This window comes from Tursiops truncatus, chromosome 12 (assembly GCF_011762595.2).
Source record: "Tursiops truncatus isolate mTurTru1 chromosome 12, mTurTru1.mat.Y, whole genome shotgun sequence".
NCBI lineage: Eukaryota > Metazoa > Chordata > Mammalia > Artiodactyla > Delphinidae > Tursiops > Tursiops truncatus.
Window position 1 is genome coordinate 42,488,027 of NC_047045.1, and position 21,737 is coordinate 42,509,763.

At 39.6% G+C, this 21,737-nt stretch overlaps 1 protein-coding gene across 6 annotated transcripts in view; it reads right to left on the bottom strand.

Annotated features, from left to right (window-relative positions):
• LAMA4 (laminin subunit alpha 4) overlaps nucleotides 1–21,737 on the bottom strand; it is a 150,615-nt gene that overhangs the window by 59,776 nt on the left and 69,102 nt on the right. For 3 of the 6 annotated variants that reach the window (XM_019929599.2, XM_073789520.1, XM_019929598.3), the window contains 7 exons: nucleotides 21,415–21,510; nucleotides 19,397–19,548; nucleotides 18,174–18,284; nucleotides 12,481–12,592; nucleotides 9,266–9,433; nucleotides 6,842–7,035; nucleotides 995–1,111 (listed from right to left, as the gene is read on the bottom strand). In XM_019929599.2, the coding sequence (XP_019785158.2) occupies nucleotides 995–1,111; nucleotides 6,842–7,035; nucleotides 9,266–9,433; nucleotides 12,481–12,592; nucleotides 18,174–18,284; nucleotides 19,397–19,548; nucleotides 21,415–21,510 (950 nt within the window). Of the gene's footprint in view, nucleotides 1–994; nucleotides 1,112–6,841; nucleotides 7,036–9,265; nucleotides 9,434–12,480; nucleotides 12,593–18,173; nucleotides 18,285–19,383; nucleotides 19,555–21,414; nucleotides 21,511–21,737 lie in introns of those variants that run through there. The other 3 variants (XM_033867643.2, XM_073789519.1, XM_033867644.2) reach the window with 3 other exon arrangements.

A 21,737-nucleotide genomic window follows, 5' to 3' on the forward strand; every position in this document is an offset into this window, starting at 1 on the left:
AAATAGAATTACCATATGACCCAGCAATCCCACTACTGGGCATATACCCAGAGAAAACCATAATTCAAAAAGACACATGCACCCCAATGTTCATTGCAGCACTATTTACAATAGCCAGGTCATGGAAGCAACCTAAGACAGATGAATGGATAAAGGAGATGTGGTACATATATACAGTGGAATATTACTCAGCCATAAAAAGGAACGAAATTGAGTCATTTGTTGAGATGTGGAGGGATCTAGAGACTGTCATACAGAGTGAAGTTAAGTCAGAAAGAGAAAAAGAAATATTGTATATTAATGCATGTATGTGGAACCTAGAAAAATGGTACTGATGAACCGGTTTGCAGGGCAGAAGTTGAGACACAGATGTAGAGAACAAAGGTATGGACACCAAGGGGGGAAAGCGGTGGGTGGGTGCGGATGGTGGTGTGATGAATTGGGCGATTGGGATTGACATGTATACACTGATGTGTATAAAATTGATGACTAATAAGAACCTGCTGTATTTAAAAAAGTTAAATTTAAAAAAAGTACTTTCGTGATGCATTTATCAGAAAATTTCTACTTTAAAAAATGTGACATTTATTGATTTTGAATATCAGCTTTATTAAACATACAACTTACAAGTAAAGAGTGAGTAGGATGTATCTAGATTTACACTTTCTACAGAACTTTCTGTGATTATCTGTGCTGAACGAAATGGCAGACATTAGCCATATGTGGTGCTGTTGAGCACATGAAATGTGGCTAATATGACTGAGGAATTAAATTTTAATTTTATTTCATTTTAAGTAATTTAAATTTAAGTAGCCATGTGTGGCTAGTGGCAACTGTACAATGAAAGGAACTGAAAAATTCAGTCTACTGATCTTATTTTTACAATTCCAGCTAACTTGATAAATTGAATTGTAGTTGATTATTCTTCTGTGACACTGAGTTCCTTTTCTAACCTGCTATAAATACTAACCTGAACAAGTCACGTGTGCCTTACCTTTATTATGTCATCAAGTTCTGAAAGGGTCATCCGAGGCATTGTCAGTGAGTCGGAAGACATCCTCAGAGACTCGTTCACCCCTGCCATCTGTTCCCTCACTCTGTCATGCTGTTTCTGCATGAGGAAGAGCAAGGGAGAGAGGAAGAAAAGGTCGCTTTAGATAAAGAAGGCATCAGGGAGAGTGCTGTCAGCTTGCTGCCACTGCACTTCGACAGATCCAGGTTCCTATCCCAGACCCACCAATGAATTGCTGTGCCACTCTGGGTAATTCGACCCGGCCCAGGCTCAGCTTTCTCATTTATAAAATGGAGATAATGAAAGTAAGCACCTCAGGAGCTTCAGAGAACTTAGTTATGATTATTACTTACAGTGCCACCACATCAAAGAGAGTTGACACTCCAGAGAGGGCCCTTGCCTCTTTCTCCATAAATGTGAAATGGGGCTAGGGATATAGCATTGAACAGGCTCTGTATTTGCAGTAATTGAAAACTGAATTAATTCCAAAAAGCATTTATCATGTGCTAACTTTGGGCCAGGCACAAATAGCTCATTTGGACAGGAATAAAGTATATACAAAAGAATCTTAATGTCCTTTTAAAAATTTTAAATGGCCCTATTATCAAAACATAAAATTGTGATCTCGCTTCCTCCTACTCTGAGCTCTTTATGTTAGATGCTCAGATGTTCTGAGGAGGGAAATTGCCCAAGTGTGGTTATATTTTTTTCTTCTTTTTTTTCAGTTTTTTTTTTATTGAAGCATAGTTGATTTACAATGTTGTACCAATCTCTGCTGTACAGCAAAGTGACTCAGTTATACACATGTATACACTCTTTTTTTAATATTCTTTTCCATTATGGTTTATCACAAGATATTGAATATAGTTCCCTGTGCTATACATTAGGACCTTGTTGTTTATCCATTCTAAATGTAATAGTTTGCATCTACCAACCCCAAACTCCCAGTCCATCCCTCTCCCTCCCCCACTCCGCCTTGGCAACCACAAGTCTGTTCTCCATGTCTATGTGTCTGTTTCTGTTTTGTAGATAGGTTCATTTGTGTCATATTTTAGATTCCACATATAAGTGATATCATGTGGTATTTGTCTTTCTCTTTCTGACTTACTTCACTTAGTATGATAATCTCTAGGTCCATCCATGTTGCTGCAAATAGCATTATTTTGTTCTTTTTCATGGCTGAGTAGTATTCCATTGTATATATGCACCACATCTTCTTCATCCGTTCATCTGTTGATGGACATTTAGGTTGTTTCTATGTTTTGGCTTGTGAATAGTGCTGCTATGAACATAGGGGTGCATGTGTCTTTTTGAATTATAGTTTTGTCTGGGTATATTCCTAGAAGTGGGATTGCTGAATCACACAGTAATTCTATTTTTAGTTTTCTGAGGAAAATCCATACTGTTTTCCATAGTGGCTGTAACAACTTACTTTCCCACCAACAGTGTAGGAGGGTTCCCTTTTCTGCACACCCTCTCCAGCATTTGTTATTTGTAGACTTTTTCTTTTTTTAATTTTTAAAAATTAATTTAATTTATTTTTGGCTGCATTGGGTCTTTGTTGCTGCACGCAGGCTTTCTCTAGTTGCAGTGAGCAGGGATACTCTTCATTGTTGTGCGCGGGCTTCTCATTGCTGTGGTTTCCCTTGCTGCGGAGCACGGGCTCTAGGCACGTGGGGTCTGTAGTTGCTCTAGGGCATGCAGGCTTGTTGTGGCACTTGGGCTCTACAGTGCAGGCTCAGTAGTTGTGGCACATGGGCTTAGTTGCTTTGCGGCATGTGGGACCTTCCTGGACCAGGGATCGAACCTGTGTCCCCTGCATTGGCAGGCGGATTCTTAACCACTGCACCACCAGGGAAGTCCCTTTTATTTGTAGACTTTTTAATGATGGCCATTCTGACCAGTGTGAGGTGGTATCTTATTGTAGTTTTGATTTGCATTTCTCTAATAATTAGTAATGTTGAGCATTCTTTCATGTGCCTACTGGCCATCTGTTTGTCTTCTTTGGAGAAATGTCTATTACGATCTTCTGCCCATTTTTCAATTGGGTTGTTCCAAGTGTGGATATATTTATTGATGAATGCTTTAACTTATACTTTGACTCTGGGATTCTAGAGTCAGGGATCTTATGATTTTGACGAAATATTGTAGAGCTTCAGAGATTGAAAGCAACACAGAATGAAATTTAACATGGAAAAAGTAAAAGACCCATTTTATAATCTGAGTAAAAAATGAGCTGGTTACTTTAGAAATGGTAATTTAAATTAGAGTTGAAAATTTTGTTATGGTATAATCTAGGATATCACAGAAATAATTATAAAAGCCTATACTTGAATGACATATTTTAAAACTTTCTAAGTTCATCTTAATGTCTTTTCTCACTCCCTGGACTCTTTTCTGATTTAGTGGAAAAGAAGAATTAAACCCATCTTCTCCAAATCCCTTGCTACAGGGAAAGACATAGGTCTAGGGACAGAAAAGTATCTCATTTGATCATCCTCTTAAAGCAAGAACATTAAAAAAAATCAATTTCCCCTCAAAATCCATCAAGCATAATACAGTGCGACTATCTGGGGTTAATTGTTCTTGTCTTCACAAGGAGAGGTAGTTAATACAGCTCTACACAAAAGCAATATTTTAAAGTATGTAAGGAAGGGAGGTCAAAAAGATTGGTATTATCTAGCTGTCTCAGAGCAGTTTTCCTGTTATAGAGTTTGAGATATGACCCCTTCCAGAAGCGCTTCTATCTGAGTTGCCTTAATGGAACACAGCTAACACCCTGAAGTAACAACCAAACTTCAAAGCCATGTGTGAACAGCACTGCCTGATAAGCTCATTGGCAGTAGTTGGAAAATGATATGCTTCAAATTAAAGGGTTTCTGTCATTTACCAGATATAGCATTAGACAGAAATGTATAAAATTAGCTTTGAAACAAAGATATTCCCACAGAAAGATGGACAATTTGAACAAAAGAAAGTTTAGAAACTAATAATTAGTGAAAACGACAATAATTAGCACTATTTAGCATGCTTCAGTATCCATTTCACGTATGCAAAAAATAAAACAGTTTCCTGACAAAAAGAGATAGAAACAGTCCTGGGAAGGTGAAGCTTTGGAGTTTATGAGAATACCTAAACAGACAGAATCTCATTTTCTTTTTTAAAAATTTTTAAATTTTACTTATTTTTTTTATACAGCAGGTTCTTATTAGTCATCAATTTTATACACATCATTGTATACATGTCAATCTCAATCGCCCAATTCATCACACCGCCCCCCACGGCTTTCCCCCCTTGGTGTCCATACCTTTGTTCTCTACATCTGTGTCTCAATTTCTGCCGTGCAAACCGGTTCATCAGTACCATTTTTCTAGGTTCCACATATATGCGTTAATATACGATGTTTTTCCCTTTCTGACTTACTTCACTTTGTATGACAGTCTCTAGATCCATCCACGTCTCAACAAATGACCCAATTTCGTTCCTTTTTATGGCTGAGTAATATTCCACTGTATATATGTACCACATCTCCTTTATCCATTCGTCTGTCGATGGGCATTTAGGTTGCTTCCATGACCTGGCTATTGTAGATAGTGCTACAGTGAACACTGGGGTGCATGTGTCTTTTTGAATTGTGGTTTTCTCTGGGTATATGCCCAGTAGTGGGATTGCTGGGTCATATGGTAATTCTATTTTTAGTTTTTTAAGGAAGCTCCATAATGTTCTCCATGGTGGCTGTATCAGTTTACATTCCCACCAACAGTGCAAGAGGGTTCCCTTTTCTCCACACCCTCTCCAGCATTTGTTGTTTGTAGATTTTCTGATGATGCCCATTCTAATTGGTGTGCGGTGATACCTCACTGTAGTTTTGATTTGCATTTCTCTAATAACTAGTGATGTTGAGCAGCTTTTCACGTGCTTCTTGGCCATCTAGATGTCTTCTTTGGAGAAATGTCTATTTAGGTCTTCTGCCCATTTTTGGATTGGGTTATTTGTTTCTTTAATATTGAGCTGCATGAGCTGTTTATATATTTTGGAGATTAATCCGTTGTCTGTTGATTCGTTTGCAAATATTTTCTCCCATTCTGAGGGTTGTCTTTTCATCTTGTTTATGGTTTCCTTTGCTGTGCAAAAGCTTTGAAGTTTCATTAGGTCCCATTTGTTCATTTTTGTTTTTATTTCCATTACTGTAGGAGGTGGATCAAAAAAGATCTTGCTGTGATTTATGTCAAAGAGTGTTGTTCCTATGTTTTCCTCTAAGAGTTTTACAGTGTCTGGTCTTAAATTTAGGTCTCGAATCCATTTTGAGTTTATTTTTGTGTATGGTGTTTGGGAGTGTTCTAATTTCATTCTTTTACATGTAGTTGTCCAGTTTTCCCAGCACCACTTATTGAAGAGACTGTCTTTTCTCCATTGTGTATCCTTGCCTCCTTTGTCATAGATTAGTTGACCATGGGTGCTGTGGGCTTATCTCTGGGCTTTCTATCTTGTTCCATTGATCTATGTTTCTGTTTCTGTGCCAGTACCATATTGTCTTGATTACTGTAGCTTTGTAGTATAGTCTGAAGTCAGGGAGTCTGATTCCTTCAGCTCCGTTTTTTCCCCTCAAGACTGCTTTGGCTATTTGGGGTCTTTTTTGTCTCCATACAAATTTTAAGATGATTTGTTCTAGTTCCATAAAAAACGCCATTGGTAATTTGATAGGGATTGCATTGAATCTGTAGATTGCTTTAGGTAGTATAGTCATTTTCACAATGTTGATTCTTCCAATCCAAGAACATGGTATATCTCTCCATGTGTTTATATTGTGTTTAATTTCTTTCATCAGTGTCTTATAGTTTTCTGCATATAGGTCTTTTGTCTCCTTAGGTAGGTTTATTCCTAGGTATTTTATTCTTTTTGTTGCAATGGTAAATGGGAGTATTTCCTTAATTTCTCTTTCAGATTTTTCATCATTAGTGTGTAGGAATGCAAGAGATTAACTCACTTTTATTTAGGATATTTTACAATGACTTACTAAGAGATAGTGATGACTGAAAATCAGGGCAGAGAACCTAATTTCAGTTGGGTTTGCTGACAATAAACATAGCTAAAGTAATGAGTTTGCTCACAGTTGCTTCCTATTTTTGACACTGCTTTTTCGCTCTAACCTTTATAAATATGTCCAAAGAGGCAGGTGTCTTCCTATCAGAAGATGACCACTCTTGGGGATGAGTGTGTGCATCACTTGGCGCAGAAGTGTGAGCATCACCAGTTCTAAGTCTGGCGGTATGGGCATGCACAAATCCTGGCCCCGGAGGATGACTGCCTTGGCAACCTCTGGCCAAACCTGGGAATTTTTCTCACCTCTTTGTAATTGTATGACCTTAGCTTGAATTAGACTCCCTATCTCTGCAGCTGCTGACCAGCCAGGCTGTGAGATCTGCTTATCAGGCCCTTCCAAAAATTATACACATCTTTACAGGAACATGGTTCCGGGTTGCTTTGGGATTTTTACTGCTCTCAGTATAAAAAAAGTTAGGCACGGGAATCATGCCTTGTTTACTCAGTTGCAAGAGCAATACATCCAACACAGGTGGACACAAGCACCAGGAACAACTGCATTCTTATCAATGCACAAGCTCAACAACTACAATGGTTTCAACTTGAGTTTAGGTGTACACACTTATATTAGCAAATTATGGTGGCAAAAAAATGTACAGATAATTTTAAAAATAAAGATTTAAATGTACCAATATTAAAAAAAACTGTTTACCAACTGTCCCTTCTTGGCATAACTTCATGTTGTAGATGCCCGAAATGCATTTACAGTTAGAGTGTCCACTGTACCTTGTGATCCCGCTGCCTGGCTGCTGTGGCTCTGTTCATGTCTTCGGCATCCCTGATATGGTCAAGGGCCAGGTCAAGTGACTCCTGGAGGTCTGACAACTTAGCATTATAGTCATCCAGCTGCTCCAGGACCACAGGAAACAGAGAGTGAGTATCGTTGTACTGCCGCTGCCAACTCTCAGCCTGGCTCAGCACTGGGAAGAAAGGTACATAGAAACTCAGTCTGGGCTTCTCCCTTCTCCTCCCATCCCATCCCGCACTTAGAAAGATGCAAATTCATCAGGGTATGTCTTCTTTAGCAATAGCGATTGAAGCTGTTGTTCACAAAAACAGCCCCATCTTTGATATCTGAAGTTTTAAATACTATTTTGTAGGGTTTGGGAGCCCCTGGACCACCGTCAGCGAAAACGGGAGTTAATTAGTTTTCCCCTGAAGATTATGCTTTAAGTAGAAATGATGTAATTAAACTAGGTTTATTGTTACCAAGATTACTAATAATTTGACCATACAAAGGAAACTTGGATATACTACAGTCTTACTATTAGAGACAACCCCAGTTGTTTTGTCTGTTACTGGCAAATGATGTTCACAACCATTCATTTTCTGTATTCTCTCCAGGCAGCTGTTTTTACTTAGCTCCTTTAGGTCAAACCTAAATCATTATCTTGGAAAGAAGATTAAATGGCAATGATATATTCTTAAACTTTGCATATATCTTAATTCTCTGATCAAAGTTACACACATTGACTATGTGCCTTAATTCTATTTTTTCTCCAGGGACTATCAGTCTGTCTTACTGAGGTTTTCTATTTACTTTCATCACCATGAGCAGAAGATACAAAGTTCATGGCTGAATTGAGAAAGTGGTTGAAAATGCATTCACTAGGCGGAAGGCAGCTAAGTAGGAGATGTACTTGGTTCCATTTCCCCAGAACAGTCTTGTTAAATCCCCAAATAGGCAAGGAGCGTGAAAGCATCTGGCTGTGACATCAGAGCTCCAACCTTCCTGACTGCTGGTCTCATCCTGACTCAGAAAGGGGCCTGAGATTCTTCTTTATTTCTTACTGTTTCTAAGACCTTATAAGTTTGCTATCACAATAGGCCTTTATGTCCAGAATGTTCCTCTTCTAGAATATTCACAGTAAGTTTTAACAGAAGTTGATAGTGACAATTGTAGGAAAATGATCTAACGTAGGCGTTCCTAACCCTTTCTGTATCATAGGCCCCTTTACAATCTGGTGAAGCCTTCAGAGCCCTTATGTATTTTAAAATGCACAAGATAAAATACATAGAATTAAAAAGACCAGTATATTAAAAAAATTGGTAATATAATAATATATGTGCTTCTTTATTAATGCATTAACTAACAAGATTTAGAGGTGAGACCAATTAACTGCTAAAACTTTGAATTACTGATGAATTTAATGTTGTGAGGTAACAGTAACAACTAAAATATGATATGCAAACCTGGAGCTTCTTTTGTTGATTGTGTGGATTAAAATGGACACAAATTCTTTGTAACTCTTCCCATCAAGAGCGGAGTCTTTTTCCTCACCCTTGAATCTGGACAGTCTTGACCAACAGAATGAAGATGACATTGCTGAGTTCCAAGGTCAGGCCTCAAGAGACCTTGCCCTTTCCATTCTTGCCCTCCTGGAAGGCTTCTGACATATGAACGAGCCTCAGCTAGCTTCCTTGAGGATAAAACCCCACATGGAGGGAGAGGCCCAGCCATTTCAACTAAGACCCCAGACATGTGAGTGAGCTCGACCATGTCACATGGAGCAGAGATGAGCTATCTAGGCTGAGTCCAGCCCAAATTACCAACCTATGAAATCACAAGCAAATAAATGGTTATTGTTTTAAGTGAGTATGTTTGGGGTGGATTGTGAGATACTAATTTATAACTGATACAGTGACCAAGTCATAGATTCACTAATACTACTGTGGTTTGTTACTTACATTAACCATTAAAGGAAATGTTCAATTTCCACTGAAGGCTCAAAGTCATTAAAAAGTCATTCATGGACATCGGAACATGAATGTTGCTGGGCTTGTAGCTTTACTGTCTTCTCAATGAGACTTCTTATTGTAGTTCTGGTAATTGGTTCCCCTTAGCTTTCCTTCCCTTGTTTTTCACCAACTGCTAAGTTCCTATTTCTTCTCCTCAGGAGTAAAATTTTGTAGATTCCTTGTGGAATCTCAGCTGTTTCTCAAAAGCTCAAGGTTGGGCCTGGATCTAAAAATCCTGGTCATATAGTCAAGTTGTCCTGAATGACTCCCTGAGGCCACGTATAAACTCTAAATAACTGGATATTGGGAATTGGTTGCTTTGACCAAATGTTGCCCTGTGACTGGGGGTCCTCTCCTGGACCCACAAAGGAAGCAGACACATGCTGGGCTCTAGGAGTCGAATACACCTACGTTCATAGGCTTCGTCTGCCTCCTCATCCACAAGTTCCCGTTGGGTGAGGAACGGTTGACGGCGTCGGATCTCCTCAAGCATCTTCTGGGCCAACACCAGCTTCTCAGAGATTTCCTCAGGGCTAAGTTCCCGATCTTCCCCATAATAGAGCATCTTGTTGTTGATCTCTGAAAGGAAGGACACGGTGAGAGAAGACAGTAGGGAGACATGACTGGGCATTTGACAGCGATGTCACTGAAAACACGGACAGTGAGGACAAAGAGAAGGGCTGATCCTAAAATGGAAAGAGAGACTCAGCAAAGACAGCATGCTGATGTTCATGCTGTGAATGTGTTGGCATCAGAGTTCATCATATATTCCAGGGAGAGGTTAAACCCGAGGAAATCACTCTTCTTTGCTTTTCATTTGGTGTCTTCAGAATAGGAATGGAATTAATACAAAGCCTGCCCTGATTTCAGCTGAATCTGATTTCTATTCTGATTCAAAACTGTTAATATTTAAGACACACAAATCTGGGGTCTTTGACCAAACTTTTATATAAAACACATAATGTGGAGAAAATGTTCTGAGGTATCTCCTGTCACATGCAGTAGGCATTGGAGATATTAATTGCAATTTAGCCAAGGATTTTACCCAAGCTCTAAGCCAAAATGAGTGTATATTGACGGTTGTTTAAACAAGTCTTTCAGATTGTCGTACAGATTAGATACAATATAGAGGTTTGCTATAGTAGGATGTGAGTTTTTGCTTATTAATATATACATTTTTTTTGCAATTGCTATTTGCCTTCTGTGGTATGACTGCCTGTCAAGATTGTGCCGTTTTAACTTTGGGTCGTTTTCACCCCACATCTGTAAGTAGGACGGAGAATTTCAGAACCAACAGGGACTGCTGAGGCTCAGAGGCATTAGATGAGTTGTCTGAATACTGGCGGCGCTGAGCAGGCCTCTGGCTCCCTCTTCCTACTACATATGATCAGATGATAATTATGTAATTGCCACCTTGTCCTATGGCAGCTCCAGGAGGAAGCATTTTATCTTCCTGGCATAAATGAAATTGTCTGTCTTTGGTTTACTATGATCTATGTGGTTGGCCAGACAAGATGGGTAAACAACACTGGTCTCACATAAATCATACCAGGATAAGGGCTTGTATTTTATATGGATAATAGCTTGAAGGTCACCAGTAGTTATTTTAGAGGTGGTTTGGAGATGGTTGGCAATAAGGAATGACACACTACTGGTGTTGTGAAGCATCCCTGAACTCTGAAGAGAGGGAGATAAATGGGAGAAGAGGTTTTCAGTGTTGTAAATATTACTGAGAAAGTTTTAGGGAAACCAAGATATGTTAAAAAAAAAAAAGAAAAAAGAAACTTATGAAGGGATTAAATATTCACTTTTCAAGTAAAGTCTAAAATATTAACTCCTGAAATAAACTAAACATAGATACTTTTCCTCAGATCTAGCACGTGCAATGCTGAATTTCTTGGCATTTTGATACAGATATTATATTTACAATATGGCTTATTTTATTTTAGCTGCATCTGGTCTAGATTAGAAAAAGGAAATACAGAGAACAATATTTTTGCCTTTGGTCTTTGAGACTGTTCATATATTATTTTTAAAAAGGTAAGGGGCTTCCCTGGTGGCGCAGTGGTTGAGAGTCCGCCTGCCGATGCAGGGGACACAGGTTCGTGCCCCGGTCCGGGAAGATCCCACATGCTGCGGAGCGGCTGGGCCCGTGAGCCATGGCCGCTGAGCCTGCACGTCCGGAGCCTGTGCTCCGCAACGGGAGAGGCTGCAGCAGTGAGAGGCCTGCGTCCCACAAAAAAAAAAAAAAAAGGTAAATTATTGTTTCCTCTTTACATTTCTTTTGTATTTTTTCCTTCTTTCCCATGCCCTAAGGGTCAAATAAGAGGACTTAGATTCTTTCCAAATGAAACAACTTAGAATCAAAATTTGAGTTACAACAGGAAAGGTGACATTTTTTTCTCAATGGCTTAATAAGACGCTGGCTTTATTTGCTGCCTAGAGGGACATTTATTTCTTAATTAGATGAGATCAGCTAATCTAGGTTTAATCTTACTTTTCGAATAAATCAACAGTAACTCTAAAATATTATAGGAAAAGAATATTTTATTCGTAGATGCAAAAGCATGAGATAGTGAGGATGGGAGCAGGGGATGTTTGAAATGCATACCATTTGTTTCTATTACATATTATGGGCACCAAAGGAAATATAGCAAAAGATTAATCTTGGCTCCATACATCCCTTTTCCTGGAATATGTTCTCTATAACTCAGTGTAAAGATATGAATCTTCCACTGTGGGTCCCTTTACTGTCGTGTGCCCTTGAGATGCACCTGGAGTTGTCATCCAGCTCTTAATATATAGGATAATAAAAACTATGGAAACACACAAATACTGTATCTTAGCAGACTGTAACCCAAGGAAATTCTCTTTATCTTAGAACAAATACAATCGCCTGTTTTCTGTCAGTAAATTGAAGGCTGGCTTTCAGTGTGCTATTAAGATAGTCTTCAAAATGCAGCCTGCACTTGTGAGAAGTTAGAACACAAATAAATAAACCCTCAAGAAGAAAGGTAAAGTCTGCTACAATTTTATGCTTTAGGGCAAAGAAATCTTCCACACCCCCTCCTGGCTTTTCTTCTGGATTGGGGACCAGAGCATGCGGCCTGCCTGGTTCTTGGGAAAGCATTATAGAGACAGTTTAGGACGATTTGGATTAGTGGACAGTTTACTGCCACTCTAAAGGCAGTGTTTTCACAGCATATTATTGAGAAAAATGTGACTCCTACTCAACTCTTGCATTTTACAGACAACACAGCATGTAATTTCCTCTACCAGAAAGGTATTTTGGCATTCAATTTCTGTGAAATGCCTGGAAAGGGAATGATTTTCTACATTTATTTTTTTGGCCTTGCTGCGCCGAGTCCTAACCACTGGACTGCCAGGGAATTCCCTCTACCCTGTGCATTTATTATTGAAAATAGACAGATAGTAAGCAGAGATGAGTGCTCAGAAGTCTCAGGTAAACAAACTTGAAAGAAGATCTTACATGAGTTTAAACCTATAACACTCTAACAACAGGTCCTGGCACACAATAAACACTAACAGTAGCCACTATTTTTATTGTTGTTAATAACATGAAAGATTCCTTGATATGAAGCTAAACCAAAAGAGAATATATTTACCTTGGATTTTATCCCTCACATTGTGGGCTTGCTCTGCAAGCTGAGTTGCGTGGTTAATGGTATCCATGCTTTCCTTCTGAGCCAACTGGCTCTTTCTTGTGGCTTGACTTTCCTATAAATAATCCGCATAAATACCAGATTAAATTTGCAAGAAGGAAAGGTTGTGTATGTGCATGTGGGGGTGGGTGGGCATAATGTATTCCATAAACATAAATTTCTCTGACATGTGAAAGTTCTAGAATATAGAACATGGTCTCAGAAATCATGCATGAAGACAGATGTGATGACCCACTTTAGAATTATAGATGCTATTCCTAAGCCATCAATCACAGTTCAACCCAAACCAACCATCTTATATATGTAATTTACCCTTTGAATTTTTATTGTATCTCAAGATGCCAGACTAGGGAATTAGCCATGTCTGCTGATCAGTTTGTCATTGTGCTGACTGAAATGATTAAAGGTTCAAAGGGAAACTTGTTGAGAAAGCAGGCAGATCTCAAAATGCTCCATGCATTCAGTGGCTTCTGGGTGGTCCAGCCACTGCTGCAACTGAATTACCACAGAGATTTAAAGGATTATGCTCACTGTGCTAAATGCTACTTTCAGTGCTGCCTTCCAAATTCCCATCAACGTTGATGGCACTTGTGCACAAATAACTACTCAAGCAGCTTTGGCTCAGAGAGAATGAAGTTCTTCCCTGAGAAGCCGTTTTCATTCTTTCAACTCTGTTTCACAGAGCTCCCACGTAGGATTTGTCAAAATGAAATCCCAGCTCAAATGTGGCTCCTGAAGAAAGGATGTGTGGGTGTGCATGTGTACGTGTGTATTTCTCTCTGTGTGTATAAGGTCAGAAGCTGATCTAAAAAATGGTTCAAGGCCAGGACACAGGCCTGTATGCACAGCATGGGGACGTGTACTTCCTTTTGGCATCAGAAAGACTGACTCATGGGTATATTTGAGAGGAGGGAGAGTTCTTCAGTCTGGCATTTGGTGAAGTGCCCACTTGCCTCGTCCAGTGTCTTTCTGGCTCAGCTCTGTGACAAAGGGCTGCAGTACCTGACTGGACTGCAGGGTGATCTGCTACACAGAGTTCTGGCTGGTAGACTCCCCCAGGACAGGAGAGTGGCTATTTCAAATTTCTCTCCTTTCATCCACTGTTCCAGCTGGAGGACTAGGCCATGATTTTACCTGGAATGTTTTTACACTTCCCAAGCATAACCCAAGCAAGTGGCTCTTCATCAAGGAAGAGAATGCAGACATGGTATCCTAGCAGACACATGCCCCAGCAGCCTTTCATCGGGCATTTTATCCGAAATCTCCTCTATACAAAGCTCCCTGCGCAGCAAGACTGTGGCCATCAGCCCCTTCCCTAAAGTGTGGGCTCTCTGAATGGACATTGCAATCTTGAGTCACGATGTTCTTTCCCCCAATTCCAGTCTCCCTCTTATCCTGTTCTAATGCTTTCCAGAGACACAAAAATCTGTGGCCACTTTAAAATTAGATGATACAGAAAATAAGATGAATCTATTCTCGATGTCACCCCTCCCCGCCTTTAAAAAATGGGACACAGACATATAAAACATTAAAAAAATTTTAACAAGTTGATTTTTGGTCCAGTTTAAATTGAGTTATACTTAAAAAACACAACATGCATATTTTTGACTTTGGCTTTATCCTTCAGGGGAAAAGATTTATTGTTATTACTGTGTTCATTTAATTGATTTCTTGATATGGAAACTTTGAGAATTAATTGAAGTAATGAAAGACAGCTGGCAGATGTCATAGCTCTAAGACAACCTCTTCTGACAAACACCAGAGGGCGCTTAGATATATGTATTTAATAAAAGACTGCAGCAAAGAGGAACATGCAAAATTACTGGATATAATATATAGTGACGCCTTATTTGAAAGTTTTACTTTTTTCTTTAACTTTGATTATGGAAGGAAAATAATGATATGGGCACATGGTAAAACAGGTACACTCTACTTTAAGAAAAACTGAAATTAAAAAATTAGCTTTCAACTATAAGCCGGTTGATGTTTAGCATAACAAATGGATTAATCATTTACTCACCTGAACAGCGAATTCTCCTTGTACATATTTGATGTAAAAAGTGGCAAGAATTTTATTTATTATACAGTGCATAAAGTATAGTGTACCTAGAATACTATTAAATTGAGGATGATAATATCTAGGATGGCCATATACTTTATTGTTTAAACTGGGACACTTTTGAGAGTGAAAGGGGAACTTTTAATCATCACTCTGGGAGACAAGCATAAACAGTGGCAGTGCTGGACAAAATGCTAGTAGGAATATTGGCGTGCCATTTCAGAATCTGTACAGTGATATCTAATTTGGGTTTAACTATCTCCTAAACATTGACTTCCAAACACCTTTCCAGCCTTGATCTCTTCTCTTGAGCTACAGACTCAAATCTCTGGCATCCACAGAGAGCTCACCCTTAAAAGGTTCAGGGAAATCCATTCTGAGTTTTTAGTCCTGGCCATCTATTTCTCCACGTCAGAGCTTACATCCTTGCAACTCTTCATATCCAATTGGTTACTGAATCATTTTTATTCCACTTGTCATTCTGGCCTCTCTTCCTGGTCCCCACCGCCACAGTCTCACGTTACCACTGCTCACTGCAAATTCTTTTCCAATGAAGACAAGGCAGCAATTGACCACTCTTGTTTGGACTACTGCGGCAGTCTACTGACGGGTGTCCCTGTCTTCAGAGTCTTAAACCTACCATCCCCGCTTCAGAGGAATGTTTCTGAAACTCCACACCTAATCAGCTCATTGTTGTAGGTAAATGCTCTAATATCTTCCAAAGTCCACAGGATGAGCATGGTGGGAAAGGTTCTTCATGATTTGGCCTCTGAGAACTTCTTCAGCATTGTCTTCTGCTCCTTGCTTTAATATTCTGCAAGGCCAAGGCCAAAGTTCTTCAATCTTCTCGTCAATTGGAATTGAAACATATTTTGACTTTTTGTCCTGTCTTTTGGAGATCAGGCTCGGAGATCAGGCTCAGTTGCTTTTGATGTGTGGAAGTGACCCACTTTCCTCCCAACCCTAAAGATCTTTGTATGTGTTGATATATGGGGAACTTTTGCTGTGGCTCCACATAGGGAAGGAGTAGGGAGGAGATGGAGAAGTGGAGGGAATGGTGCAGCACCCTCCTGGGCTAGCCCTTGGAGATTGGGCTCTACAGTGTGCCTTTTAGATCCAGATGGCAAAGGGCAGCACTGAGATTGAGAGAGGGCCACCATCTTCACTTCTGCTTGTAGCCTAGTCCCACTCTGACTTTGAGCATGGTGGCTTTGGGAATATGGGAGAGTGGAATCTTGACATAGGCTTTGGTACTTTCATTACAGACATGATCAGCACTGGCACAAGTGAGACCTTTTTGAGCAGCAGCTATTTGGGAACACAAATGCATGGGCATCCTGAAGGGGTTTCCCAGAAGTAGCAGGTGGGAAAAGGCAGTAAGATTTATCAAAAGGGGGCTAGAGGACTTAGATATGGAGGTCAGGAAAAAACACAGTAACTTTAGGTTAATATAAATTGTGAGATTTGGATTACATGAGATTCATGTGACAGGTACTTTGCATACAGAGATACAGCTGACCCTTGAACAACGTAGGGGTTGGGGGCACCGACACAGTTGAAAATCCATATATAACTTTACAGTTGGCCCTCTGTATCCGAGGTTCTGTATCTGTGGACTCAACCAAATGCAGATCATGTAATACTGTAGTACGTATTTACTGAAAAGAACCTGCATATAAGTGGACCCGTGCAGTTCAAACCTGTGTTGTTCAAGGATCAACCATAAGTTCAAGTTCAAGAGGCAACATTACTGTGATTTTTTTTATCACACTGTGGGAAACTACAGTGGAATCCTTCACTCTAGCTAGCTAAATATTAGTTATTTTTTTGATAGAAGGCTTTCTAAGATAAAGCTTTTCTTAAATCTTTCTAAGAATCAATTATGGATTTTTCTAGACTAAGGGCTTGAAGGATGCTTGAGAAGTCATTAAGACCCTCTCTGGGTGTTTGTTTCAAAATGTTTCAGCAGGTTCCTTCAGCATCAGAACTGTTTGTGTCGTAGCCAGAAGGATGTTATTTTCAATAAGAATCGATGGCAACAGCTGGGTGAATGCTCCAGTCGCTTTATCATCAACTTCTGGCTTTGGTGGTCTGTTCTCATTGTTCAGGAGCCTTTTCTGTGATGTCCCTTTCAAGCTTGCACTATTTCCTCCCCATGAAAGCCTGCATTTAACTTATATTGGAAGTAGGAAAACGGTACAACAAAAGAATCAGTAAGTCCATGTCTGAGCTATGGAAGGAGCTAATCTTGGTGAAAACATTTCCTCAAGAATTTGAGACACTTTCAGTAAGTTACAGCCATGACACAAATGAAATTACGAGTTTTCACAAAGATTTCTTTCCTGGTATTTCCTTTGAAACTTAAGCGATCTCACTGCTCTTCAAACGCTCATGGTTGGATTAACATGCTCCATTGCATGGGAACGAGGGACACAATTTTTATATGCATTTAAAAGTAGTTGAATCTTCCAAGGATCCAATTAGAGTAATTCACATTTTTAGAAGCATAATCTCTTAGTTTAAGAGGTCCAAGGTCAAAAGAGATTATCAGAGTTATTTTAACCTTTATTTTTGTAGAAAATGAGAGTTGTTTTTGAAAAGAACTTCAGCAATTTATAACGTCAAACATCAGTATCTGAAAGCAGAAATTCCAGAGTACTCTGGGCAGAACTGGTGGAACATAATCAGGGAAAAAAATGTGTTCAACATTTTAACATGTTAAACATGGCGCCTTGTGGCTTAGTTGTATTTTTTTTATTAGTACAGAGGATGGATATTTTTCCATTAGGCTCTTGGGGAATGTATTTAATAGTCTCTCACATTGACTTTGCTCATGTTTTAATGTTTTTCTTGTTAATTTTTGAGAGCTTTTGTAAGTCATATTTCCCCCGACATTTTTCTTAGTCTTGTTGACTTTTTTCATTTATTTAGTTGTTTTACTATGTATTTGAAATTTTTTCTTGTCAAATCTATTATTTCTTTTTATTACAATTCTTCACACTATATTTAAATGTATTGTTATTTCCTTTCAAGGTTTAATAATTATCTAGTTGTGTTTTCTTGTAGATTTGAGATTTAAACTCAAGTCTTTAATCTGTCTGAAATTTATTTTAGTATATAGTATAAAATGAGGGTCCAAGCTGCAAAATTGCTTTCTCAACACAATTTCTCTTCTTTCCTTTTATTATTTAATGCATACTTTAGCAAACATTTAAATTTTATATTCTATATAATAAAGTTTGTTTCTGGATGTTCTATTGCTCTTAGCCATAAAATGTTAAGGTGAACAACTGAACGACTCTTCTAATTAAAACATATATCAACCATATTTACCAGCAGCAAATACAATGAAAGTTTTCCATAAACCTGTTTTTTCAAGGAAACCAATTAAAATGGGAAGACACAGTAGAGACCAAGTATATTAACTTTCTCCTCAGGTCTTGCCTTGATTTATTTTAAGGCACTTGGGTCACTGCATTTTTTCTGGGCTGTGGTAAGCCTCAGTCATTTGTGACTAGCCAGTCTCACACCAGCTAAATCCCATCTCTGAAGTTAGTCCCAGAAACTGAACACATACCCTTCCAGCTAATTCCTCCACGTCAGACAGAAGGCTTTTCATTGTGTTTTCAGCATTGTTGATTTGTATCTTTCTTAGGACATATTGGTTTTCTCTTTCTGACAATTTTGTCTGTGGAAAAAAAAACACGTATTTTTCCATAGTCAGTAAATGTGCACACCAGGTTTGTAAAAATACGCAGAAAACTCTTTCAGTGCAAGAGGACTCAGAGCAGAGTGTGAGCCTTTATTCTCAGAATAGTGGGGTCCACAGGCTACTGCAGGCTGGTATGAAGTTTGAGGTCTGCACAAGGGGGTGGAGGGCCCTAGGGGCAGAAATTCTGCAAGCTCCACGTACCAGGCTGGAGATTCTGGCTTGGGCTGTGCTGGTTCTGGGGAAAGGGTATCTTTTCCAAATCTGCACAAAGGCACAATATAGACTGGCAGTGGCCTTGGGTGTCTGAGCCTTAAAACTTCAATTTCGCAGGTCTTGGAGGAAATGATAAACCACGTCAATCAGTGCAAATGGAGTTTAGAAATTCACTTTCCTTTTTTTGGTGTAAGGAGAACAATTCTCTTTATTTCAGACCATTTTCCCCTTTCTTTTCCATTTTGAGCAGTTTGGTCCAAATGCAGCTTTCCTTCGATTACTTTGGAGTAAGCCCTTCAAGCACTGTTATGGTTTCTGACTATTGCCTGCCTTTCACTTGCTTATTAGATGTTAACCACTAGATCTAAGCAGAGAAACAGAGCATGTGAGTGTGCCTGTGTATTTGAGTGTGTGTGTGAGATGAGAAAGAATGTGTGTCAGTGAGAAGGAAACGTAAGGGCAGGAGAGAGAGGGAGGGAAGAAGGAGGAAAGAGAGAATGAGAGTGTGTGTGTTAGTTTTTAGAGAAACTCCTGAAAACACAGCAAACTGAAGCTAAGGTAATGGTATGTCTGCAGTGTTGACTTGAATAACCAATGTACAGCTCCACTGAAATAAGAGTGTTTCTCCTCCATCAATAGCTTTGTACATAGATACTAGTTTTTTAGTCATTTCATTTTCCATATTAACCTTTTTAATAGATGACAGCTCTTGGTTTAGGCTGGAGTTCATGACTGTAATCAACTTTTCATAATTTCCTAGGTCTAACAATCTGTAATATAACCACTGGACTCATACCAAAATGGACAGGAATTACCAGGAGTGACCCTATGAAACCAGAATGAAAATACACAGAAGGTATACCATTCCTGCATACTTTGAGGAGGTAGATGGTGGAGTTGATTTCATTCACATGCCTATGAGCAGCGGCACCAGATGACACACTCAATAGACCAGATTTGCTTTCTTCAATGGAGAGCGCTGCTAACCGAAGGTCATCAGTCAGATCCCAGATGCACTTATCACAGCCTGGGGGTAAAGTGGGTATGTCATTTCTTCAAAATCAAAGGTCAGCTGGGAAGCATGCTGCTTTAAGTCGATTATTATATGCACTTTCTTGGTTAATACTACTTGTAATTTTGTTTCCTGAGGAGTTGTTCTGGGCCAGGAACTAGTCCTTACACTCAAAAAAGAGTAGGGCCTAAGATGAGCTAAAGTGTTAATCGAGCACTTAAAACGTAACAAAAAAACAAACACATGCAAGTGAAAATTAGGTTAACATGAACACTAAAGGCTGAGCTGAGAAAGAAAGGAAGCACAAAGGGCAAGGCATCTGAGAGATGGGTGGCAAAGGAGAACCCTCTCTCCACTCTTCTTTGGTGGTAGGAAAGCTATCTGGGATGACTCTCTCCATGTCAGGCTTTGGGCTTCTGCTTGGTGCCGGCTAGTGAAGATGGAACGTGCCAGGTATTCCCCCTCTCCTAGCAGCTTTTCTTACTGCCTATTCAGGCTCTAATGCCTTCACCTCACCCCAGGGATGTCTCAGCGCCTCCCCATGGCCCGACCTCTTGTCGGGATGAATGGTTCAGCAGAAGCAGGTCTGCAGGACATCACTGTTTGCGAATATCACTCCCTGATAGCTGACGAACCTGCACACATGGTTAGGTAGGTGGCAGTTTCTCGCTGCTTCCTGCATTTCACGTTTGAGTTCCTCTGACCACTGTCATCACCCCCAGGACCCAGCGCCCTCCTGTGACACACACACAAAGGACACCCTTTGAAACTTTTCTGTTCCCAATCTCTTTCCCCCAGACTGCACTCTCTTCTAGAGAACTGATAAATGGAGACTAAAGTGTTAATGGTTGTTAATATGTTAATTTGTTATTTGAAGTTCAATGCAGACTTCCTCATATGCTCTCTCAAAGGAATGGCTCCCCAGCCAGTACATCAGGCTGGTGGAAAAGATGCGTAGGGCCAAGCAGGCACATTGATGTCTTTAAAGTGACCTTGCTTAGGGGGTCACCTATGCTGTCAGTGTATAAACTCTGTCCTGCTTGTGCCTCCCATCCTATGTCACCTTCAGTAATATTAATCTCTTGTGCCTAGAGGGACTGAGCGGCCAAGATACTTTTGTTTGGGGGAAGGGATATCTAATATTAAAGCAGTCTTTAAACCACTCTACCTAAAGCCAAATATTACTTTCTTGATAGAAGGTTTTCTAAGGCAAAGCTTTCCTTAAATCCTTCTAAAAAATCAATCATGGACTTCTCTAGGCTAAGGGCTTGAAGGATGCTTGAGAAGTCATTGAGACCAGGTCTGGGCATTTGTTTTGAAATGTTTCAGCAGGTTCTTGCACCATTAGGAATACTCATGATTTGAATAACCAGAGGGGCAGGAAAGAAAAGGCAGCTCCATTTCACAAGGCCTGAATATTATATTTCTGTGCCACTTCAGATTTAGAGTGATTTGAGAAAAGCCACTTAAATCTCTTGGCATCTCAGTTTCCCCAATGTTGTAAAGCGTAGTCTGTGGATTACTTTATCTGAGGACCTGAAGAGATAATATAGAAAAAGGAGCTAAAATGAACTCAGTCACTGGGAACTGTATTTCCAACTTAGCCTTTACCTACTAAGTAAGATGCCGAACTTAAAGACTTGATAAAATAAATTTTCTAAAATAGAGCTGTTTAAATGTAAATCACCTCTCTGCCCATTGGAATCAAGTGGACTGAATGTCTTTTGTTTAGGGTCCATTTGGTTGAGGCACAGACAGGGTTAAAGCCAAGGGTTGGACTCAGGCAGTTTCTAGAGAGAGTATTGCATAGCTTTTCTTAATCCTACACCTGCAGCACATTAGAGAAAGTGGGGTTAGTCAATCATGTACTGTTATTTTTACTTATGGTTGGGCAGTCCATGCCTGTAGGGGGTTCAGAACCTTCTTCCAAGCATTCTCCGGTTACGCTGTCACATGGGCCTCCCCCACAACTGCACACTGTGGGAAACAAAAACAAGAGATTAGGGATTCATTTCTTAATGCCTAAAGTATGGCAATGTTTTTGTGGTTTGTAGAAATACTGGCTATTGGTATATAATTCTTCAATGGGGATTAATTATATTCTTTCTTAAGATCGTGTGGAATACATGATTTAGTGATTATTCCTCTCACCCAATTAAGCCCCAGCTCAGGGAGATTTTCAAAGGTGACTCTGGGGCAAAAGT